Source organism: Cotesia typhae, unplaced genomic scaffold (genome assembly GCF_013202065.1).
Source record: "Cotesia typhae breed Kobodo isofemale line unplaced genomic scaffold, CoteBio_Ctyphae contig_22, whole genome shotgun sequence".
Taxonomy (NCBI): domain Eukaryota; kingdom Metazoa; phylum Arthropoda; class Insecta; order Hymenoptera; family Braconidae; genus Cotesia; species Cotesia typhae.
Window position 1 is genome coordinate 7,571,460 of NW_027423728.1, and position 9,503 is coordinate 7,580,962.

At 33.8% G+C, this 9,503-nt stretch overlaps 2 protein-coding genes across 9 annotated transcripts in view; one reads left to right on the top strand and one right to left on the bottom strand.

Moving 5' to 3' along the window:
• The window catches only part of LOC141538511 (uncharacterized), a 29,535-nt gene extending 21,160 nt beyond the window's left edge, over nucleotides 1-8,375 (top strand). For 7 of the 8 annotated variants that reach the window (XM_074260034.1, XM_074260031.1, XM_074260035.1 and 4 more), the window contains one exon: nucleotides 223-8,375. In XM_074260034.1, coding sequence (XP_074116135.1) covers nucleotides 223-7,957 — 7,735 coding nt within the window. In that variant the 3' untranslated portion in view covers nucleotides 7,958-8,375. The remainder of the gene's footprint in view (nucleotides 1-222) is intronic. The other variant, XM_074260028.1, reaches the window with a different exon arrangement.
• Nucleotides 8,376-8,514: 139 nt separating this feature from the next.
• Nucleotides 8,515-9,502, bottom strand: LOC141538522 (cytochrome c oxidase subunit 6A1, mitochondrial). Its single transcript, XM_074260057.1, has 3 exons — nucleotides 9,342-9,502; nucleotides 8,916-9,070; nucleotides 8,515-8,767 (listed from the first exon to the last, which is right to left on the bottom strand). The coding sequence occupies exons 1-3, from the start codon at nucleotides 9,439-9,441 to the stop codon at nucleotides 8,651-8,653; spliced, it is 372 nt and encodes a 123-aa protein (XP_074116158.1). The 5' UTR covers nucleotides 9,442-9,502; the 3' UTR covers nucleotides 8,515-8,650.
• Between the last annotated feature and the right edge of the window lies 1 nt (nucleotide 9,503).

Here is a 9,503-nt window from a genome sequence, read left to right on the forward strand (position 1 = left end):
AGTTAGAAACTTTGATCTTATTTTCCCTTCGCAAATCATTTTGTTTTTATAAACTTATCAGCATGAAAATAAAACTTTTTTCGCTGAATATTACAGGAGAGAATTTGATAATTATTATTTAAAAAAAAAATTGTATATATGCGTTTAGTAATAAATTAATTTCAAAATATTTACAAATGAATATTATTAAATAATCTAAAAAAATTTTTTTTTTGCTTACAGATCCAGTGGCAATAAAGATGACGAATCGGATGATGCGGAATCCATAGAATCTTCTGAAGAAACAGAAGATAGATCTGAAAGCACAGAAGATTCATCAAGTGAACAGGTATCTGAATCTTCAGATGAAATTGAAGGTTCTGAAGATACATCTCGATCGGAAAATTTAGATGAACCTGATAAGTTACATGAATCTGTAGAAAATCTAAATGCAGTTGAAGAAGATATAAATAATCGAGTTACTGCAGATGAATGTCCAGAATTGTTAGATGAAGCTGTAGGGCTAACGCCACGTATACCTTTTCAATCTAAAAAATCTCTTATTAAATTGAAAAGTAAAATATCTGATGAAATTAGTCATGAGATAGTTAACCTTGATGATTCATCAGTGATTAAAGTACCTGATGTAGAAAATATTGTTGAATCTTTGAATGAATCACCAAATTCTAAGTTAAAAATAACATTTAAAAAATTACACGACGGGACGTGGCACAATAATAATAATAATAATAATAATAATAATAATAATAATAATAATAACGTATCAAATTTAAATGAAACAGAAACAAGAGAAGAAAATTTAGCTGATGCTGAATCAAAAAAAATTATGCCATCAACACAAGAATCAAATGTTAAGCGACGTATATCACGTATTAAAAGCTCAAGGAATAATATAGAACAAGTTGAAATTGATGCTAAGCTTCGAAGATTGAAAAGGCAGGTTAAAGTTGATAATAACAAAAAGTACATTATAAAATCAAAATCTTTATCAACTAAATTTACTAAAAGGATACAAAAATCAAAAGATAAGGACACTAGAACTCACAGTAATGATAATAAAAATCTAAATCCTTGTAGACCATTAATAATAGAAAATCACACACCTTTTTATACCGATGTGATTTATTCAACTCCCCTCAAACATGATCCTGTTATAAGAACAAAACACTTTATCCGTAGAAGTCACAAACTTGAAGATCATTTTGGCAAGCCGGCCGATGAAAGCGAAAAGGAAGAAAATGCTAGACTTATTGCTGAAAGTGAACAAGCGGCACGAGTAAAATATTCACGCAGATCTGTAGATTCTGGAATTTCAGTTCGCGACACATCACCAGTTGATTTGCCAACGCGTGATCTTGGGGAAGACGAGGACGACGGTATTGAGGATTTTGATATTGCTAATATGGAGTCCCATAGAGGAAGTTCTCCAGAAAGAAGAGTGAGTTTGAGTCCAAGGCAGTCGTCGAGCATTAGATGTGAGCAATTGGAAAAGAAAAATTATTCTTCACCTAGATCTAATGAAAAATTGAGTGAAGATATGAGGAATAAAAATTCTGAGAGAGATCGTTCAAAAGACAGCTCCAGATCTCACAAAGATCACTCGAAGGATAGAAGTTCAAGAGACAGTTCCAGATCTGATCGAAATTGTTCCAGAAGCAATAGTGTAATGTCTGATAAAGATCATTCGCGAAAAAGGAGTTCGATATCTGATAGAGATCGATCTAAAGATAAAAGTTCTAGATCTGACAGAGATCGTTCTAAAGATAAAAGTTCCAGATCTGATAGAGATCGTTCCAAAGATAAAAGCTCTAGATCTGATAGAGATCTGCCAAGACCTTTAAGCAGTAGATCTGCTACAGAACACTCAGAAGAAATTATAAAACTTGGTAGAAGTTTATCAGGATCAGAATTAACATCTAGGTCTAAGAGAGATAGTCTACTGGGATGTGATAGCTCAAACAACATGGATGATGAAATAAAATATCGTATTGCGAAGCAATTGGAAGGGATGGCTCGCAATGAAGTTAATTACTTCAAAAAGATCCAAAGTCGGATTCGTAAACGTAGGAATTCTCAACAATCTGCTAGCAAAAATTCAGAATCGTATTCTTCGGCTAATGAAGAATGTAGTTCATCTAAAAAAAGAAGAACTTTATCTAAAAACACTTCTAGCTGTCAATCAATTGATATTTCTCCGGATTCGCCTGACTATATCCGTGTGTCTAATCTAGGTTTGCCATCTCTATCATCTCTTCCGCAAGATGTGAATATTGACGTACAAATTGACTCGGAAGAAATGGCAGAAGAAGCTAATAGAAGTGATGCTTTAAGTTTGCCAGTTATTGTTTCGGTTGAAGATCCTTCAATTGATGTTTATAACACTAATCAAGGACCTCTGCCTACGTGTGATAATTTTTCAGTCGATGCAAATGTAATTAATATAAGTTGTACAAATGACTTACCTGAAAATAATATTATGGATGATATTATTGATATTATTAGCAAAGATTCTAAGGAAGATAAATCAAGTTGTGATGAATCATCAAAATCTAGGAATTTATTTATGAATCAACAAGAATTATATTTTCCCAAGTTATTACAGCCTTCAGAATCACCGGGACAGCTGGAAGTATTAAATCCATCAGTACAAACAAAATCATTGGTAGCAACAGTGCCGTCAGATTCGTCATTAAACCTTCCAGCATCTAATGAAGAAATAAAAATTGAACCTGAAAGTGAGACTCATCAATCAACTGATGAATCAAATTCAAATGAGTTGACTCTCAATGATTCTAACGAGCCTGTTAATATTAAAAAGGAGCCATATGATTTTCCGGAAGATGTAGAGTGCATTACGATAGAAGATGATTTAGTAGCAGTTGGAGAAGAATCAGTGGAACAAAGTCAATTGATAGACCATATTAACTCATTTAATATTAATTCTCCTTCAACTTCTTCAGGATTTATTCGCGCAATCCGGCCTACAGAACTTGGCGCTAGATCGGATTGTTTTACCCCAGCGCCATCAGTGGTACAAGAAAGTCTTGAAACTTTTCAAGTATCTCAGCAGAATATACCGGTTACTCAGGAAGGTACGTTGGGGGTATCTTTCCAACAGTCTCCATATCTACGTGGAAGTCACAATCTTCCATTACAAGTTTCAATTCCACGTAGAAGTCGTGTTAATAAACGACAGACTAAAAGTAATGCTAATCGTAATACTTTAGCTAGTTCTTCTGAATTAGGTGCTCGTATGCTTTGCAATGCTAATCAATTGGATTATTTATCTCCATCATCATCATCATCATCATCTTCTTCATCATCAATACCAGCTACAACGGCGACAATATCAATAGTGACAGCGACAACAGTAACACCAGCAGCAATAATAACATCATCTGTTAATACACACAGAGGAAGTATGCAATTATCGAGTGAAGAATCATGGTTGCTTAATCAATATCTCGTCGGAGATATAGAAACTAAGTTATTGTCAATTCTCAATAATATTGACATAATAATTAAGCACTATGAACATTTACGTAATACGCTACTGAACAATGCAAGTCGACAAGAGGGACGAAAAAATTTTACGTCGTGTGTTGACGCGGTATTTGAGTTGATGAGTCAGTTAGACTTAAATATGAAACAGCCCATCGAACGTGATTCTGCAAGCAAGCTACTCGTCGCTTATAGCAAAAAAATTAATCATCCAGTAAGTTTAAATACAATGAACACAATTAAGTGTTGGTATTCACAAGTAATTGACGAGATAAAAATGTATGATGCTCAAGAGTTCATACAATCTGAATCATCAGAAACTTCTTGTCCAATTACTTCGAACATTAGTCAAGCATCAATGAATATTAATCAAACATCTCAGCAACAACAATTGATACAGCAAGCTTCTGAGCAACAATTACAACGACAGCCAATACAATTACAACAGCAGCAGCAGCAGCAGCAGCAGCAGCAGCAGCAACTACAATCTACTGAAAAGCAACCGCAATCGTACCAACAACAACAAAAACAAGACCAACAAGCGCAGCAACAATTATTACGGTTGCTAAAACAAGTGCAACAGCAACAGCAACTTCAACGACCACAATTGGAACATCAAGTACAAAGGCAGCGGCAATTACAACAGTCTGGACAGGCACAACAACAATCAATGTTAGAACAACAATCATTACCACAGCAATATCAACAGCAACAGCGATTTGTGCAATCATTTTCTCAACAACCATTTCAAAAAATTTTACACCGCCAATTTCATCTACAGCAACAGCAGCAGCAGCAGCAGCAACAACAACAACAACAACAACAACAACCATTGCCACCACAACAACAACAACTACAACAGCAACAATCACCCCAACAGCAGCAACTACAACAACAACCACAGCAGCAGCAGCTACAACAACAGCAGTACAATAAACAACGACCACAAATTTCTCAGAAAAAACGTAATTCTTCAACGCAACAACATCAACAGCAGCAGCAACTACAACCACAACAACAACAACAACAACAACAACAACAACAACAACAACAACAACAACAACAACAACAACAGCAGCAGCAGCTGCAACTACAACAATCATTAATACAACAGCAATTTCCACGCCAACAATTGAATCAATGGTTGCAAAATCAACCTCGTTCACAACAACCTCATCAACAATTTTTAAGACATCCAACACAACAATACCCCAGGCAATTATCATCATATTATCAACAGCAGCAGCAGTCAAATCTACACTTCAATAATAGTTCTTCATTGCAACACCAACAACAACAGCAACAGCAACAACGACCACCACAACCACAACTACAACATAATCAGCAGTTATATCAACCATCATTGCAACAACAATATCGACAACAGCCATCAATTCAACAATACCAGAATATGTTATTCCATGTGAATCAACAGTCACAGTCTACATTTAATACAAATTTGCAGTCAGTGCCACCTAGACAACAATATCAAAATCAACAAGACTACTCAGCTTTCAAAGGTATATTTTCCTATTTAATCAACAATAATTTTTTTCAATTCACTAATCGTTATTTTCTAGGATCGCTTTCCAGTTCCACAGTTGATTCTCAACCAATCAAAAATCTACCACCACTGCCACCATCATATCCAATGCAAAACACTGTAAATTCATCCGTATATCAAATAACCCATCCATTTGATGATTCAGCAACAAATAAACCGCCAAATTACGTCGTGGGTGTCAATTCGATAACCAAGCAAGTCCGGATGGCCCCTAACAATTCAGCTTCTGGTGGTGCAAGTAGTAATTTAGCATCATATCAATCTTCAGTTGCTGTAAATACTTTACAATATCCATCAACGACGCCATCTCACTACCAAGCACCAGTTCCAATTAATACAGCTCAAAATTCAGCTTTAGTTCACACGCCACCTGCTAATCAAGTGCATCCGCTGATGCAGAGTCAAGTGCCAGGCCAATCTCAATCTTCTCAGCAAATACAGGCTCAATATTCATCACAAATACAAGCTCCGGTGTCGAATCAACCGTTGCAGTTACCGCAACACCCAATAGTACCTATAATGCAAAGGACAAATCCTAATTCAGTGCAAAATTTGGCTCGAAGTCAAGCGGCAATGTATTCGGTAAATCATCAGCTTGTTAGTAATTCAAATTATCCGAATATTTCATCAGACATTAACCATCAAGCCTACTCCAGCCAAAATAATCAGTATTTTTCTCTTCAACATCATAACGCTCATATTAAACAGAACAGTGGAGTAAATTCACAAAATATTAATTTATTCCAACATCAAATGACAGCTGCACCTGCACCCAGTATGTCATTATCGCAAAATGTTCAAGCTATCCATGCCAATGTAAATCAATATCAAGTGAGTAGTCAGCCATCTGCTGCTGTTAGTCAAAGTGCGACAGCCGCAACGCACACCGGAGTGAATCAAGCTCTTACGCCGACATTTTCAAACACTAGTAATATTAATTTGACTGGACAAAGTAGTATAAATAACAGTGCTGTTAATTTAACTAAAAATTCAGGAAATGAAGTTCAGGTTGTTGTACAAAATTTAACGATTGAAAATAAAGTGTCGGTCCCAGTTGATCCGGCTCAAAAAGCTGTCGTTAGAACTCAAGCGACAACATTTGACCAGCAAGTTTCGGTTGTTCAATCGCAGGCTAGTGATAATAATCAAACTACTATTAGAACACAAACTTCTGCTGTTAGTAATCAAGTTCCAGTGATTAATAACATTTCAGTTGTCGATAGTCAAGTTAATGTTAGCTCACAAGCACCGGCTTTATTTCAAAGTCAAACATTGACCATACAGAGTCAATCAACAGTTATTGATAATCCGCCTCTAGCTCAAAATAATATTCTAACTAATAATGTCATTATAAACAACGAAACACAAGTATCAAATAGTAAACCGAATGGTGGTGAACAACAGCAAGACAGGCCTGTGATTCTTTGGTGCATAGCGCTGGCTCAAATTAACAATTCAACTGCTCAAGTTCAAAATTCAGTAAGTAATAATACAACTCCGGCTGTAACTCAAGATTCATCTGTGAAAAATAAGCCTTTAGTAAATGAGGGTGAGAAAAATTTAAATAAACAGGCGGAAAGTTCGAGTTTGAAAGCTAATTTACTTAAAACCTGTGAAGAAATGGATGTAAATGAATCAATAGCACCAACTGTTGTCACAAAATCATCTGAAGACAGTCAGAATTTGACAAATAAAATTTCTGACGAACTGGCAATTGCTGTACCAGCAAATAGCAAAGAAAAATCCTATGAAAAATCCTATGAAAGATTGCCATTGAAGAAACGGTTGAATCAGGAATATAATACTCAACAACCTTCACCTACAAAAAAATCCAGGGATCAGATTGAAGCTAGCCAAGTGACTTCGAATCATGAATTAGTGTCTATTGATTCGACGAAAACTATTTCTGCGAACAAAGAAGATTTAATAAAAAGTAGTCAGGATAAAAGTGAAGATATATGTAGCAGTATTTTGAAGGATAAAGTTATTGATGGAAGTTCTAAGGCAAAAGGTCTTGAACATCGGCCGGTGGTGTTGAATATAATTCCAGAAAATGAGCTTGTTCTGTTGTCTGGGTCAGATGAAGACACGAATAATGAAATTGGGGAAGAAACGGCGACCAGTATTGATCAAATAGAAAAGTTGGTTGTAGATTTTATTCAAAATAAAGAAGAAATGCTGTTGGATAATGAAGAAATATTAAATGTTGAAGCTAATTCGGTTGATGTGGGTAAAAATCAGCCTGATTCATTGCAGCAAGAAATGGATGTTGAAAATCAAGTGTCTAGTTCAACGGAAATAAGTCCAGTGAATAGCAGAACAAGTTTAGATGCAACTAAGAAGATAGATGCTGAAACTGATGTCTCAACAAGCTTTGATGACAAAGTTGCTGGTTGTAAGTCGAAGCAAATAGAATTGGTGACGCTTGATAGTGATGAAGAAAGCGATGATGAAGCTAACATTGAAACAGAAGTTGAAGATAATGATGCTAGTGATGGTAATGATAATGATAGTAGTGACAATAAATCTCACTCTACTGTTCCTGCTACGCCGCTTAAAACTGACCCGGAAGAAGAAGAAGAAGAAGAGGCAGAAGAAATGGAGATAGAACAATTTAAATACACCCAGTCGTCAATTGATGAAGAAATAGACTGCGTTGCAATTGCTAATAATTCTTCAGTGGTTGAAAAGCCAGCTGAGGATAATAATGACGATGATGATGTTGATAATCAAGAGAGCTCCATCCCGCTTATCATGGGGGTTTGCAGCATCACTGAAGACGCCTTTAAGACTATTGATAAATCTGTTGCGGAAGTTATGATGGAGGATATCGTCGACGTTACTGATCAAGAAAAAAATAATGTCGGAAAAGATATTATTAAATTGGAATAAGAGATTTAGTTGATAAGTATTGATCTCGAATAATGTAAAATAGATTTATTTATTTAGTTATTTTAATCTTAAATTAAAACTCTTTAAAGCGAAGACTGTGACGTAGTGACGTAGTATTATAAATTATTTTTGTTTACCTAGTGTAAAATACTTTAACTCAATTTAAAATTTATTTAAATAATTGACTCGGTGTTAATGTTTTGATAATCCAAAGTTTAGACAACAGGTACTATTACTGTTTTTTTTTTTTTTTTTTTTTTTATATAATTTTTTATTATCTTTTACGTAAATTTATAAGTTTGTTATTTAAGTTAAAGTGTATTAAACAATAGTCAAATTAAATGTATTTTTTTAAATGATAAAATAATTAAATTATTCTATTAAATACACATTGAACCAAACCAAGTTTTTTTTTTTTTTTTAATCACCTTACCAGTTATATTATTATTTAATAAATGAAAGTTTTTAATTTTAACTCGCATATAATTTAAAAATTCTCATTTTATAAATTAATAAAATATAAATTATATTTTTGTTGGAATAAAACAAACATTAAATCGAATTAAAAGTGTTTATTTATAATCACCATTAATACAATGATTATTGTTTTCTCTTTTTGTTTTTTTAAATTATTTTTTAGCTTTCAATTAACTATTTCTATACATTTACTGTTTAATTAAAGTTAGAAATAAATTATTTTTTGTGGGCGTTGGGACCGTGTGGCCATGGAGCTTCGTAGCCGATTCCAGGGACTGCATTGCGCTCTGGGTTGTGAAAAAGAGAGTGTTTTCCATCTCCCCATGGGAAAGGCTGTAAAAAATAAATTAATAAAAATATTGATTAATTTTTAGGATAGTTTATTTGTGTAAGTATACTAAAATTTTTTATGAAAATTAAATTAGCCGACATTTAAAAATTTTTATAATATATTTTATTAAAAAATTAAACTACTCAATACCTTGTTCATGATGTACATGTGGTCATAAGGAATGTACGGTGGTCTTTCAAGGGTTTCCTCTTCTTCCTTAGTCAGCAAGTAGGAATTAATCATGCCCAAAATAACTGATGGAAAGGCTACGAAGTATGTAAGCAATTCCCACATTCTCCTTGTTTCTGAAAATCAATTATATTTTATTTACAAAAAAGTTATGTAATAGGTGTAACCTATAAGCTTGATAAAGAACTAAAAATAAATAACTGAGCATATTTTTGTGCAAATAATAAATAATAAATGTTTTAAAAAATACTTTCTAATCTAAATGTTCTAATTTATAATAAATATTCTCTAAATATATTAAATAAACCTGGAGAAATTAATTATGAACAAATAATTAAAAAATTAGGTGATTGAATAAATGAATTAATAAATAAGTAAATGACTTACTTTCGACATTTTTAGGTCTGTGGTATCCAGGTACAAATGACATATCAGTAACATAATTACGAGCTAAAATACGGCCCGTAAAGAGTAATTTCGACGCCATTCTTTCACTTGCTGTCTTCTATCCAGAATACTCTGAATTGCGACAGTGAAAACTATGAGGAG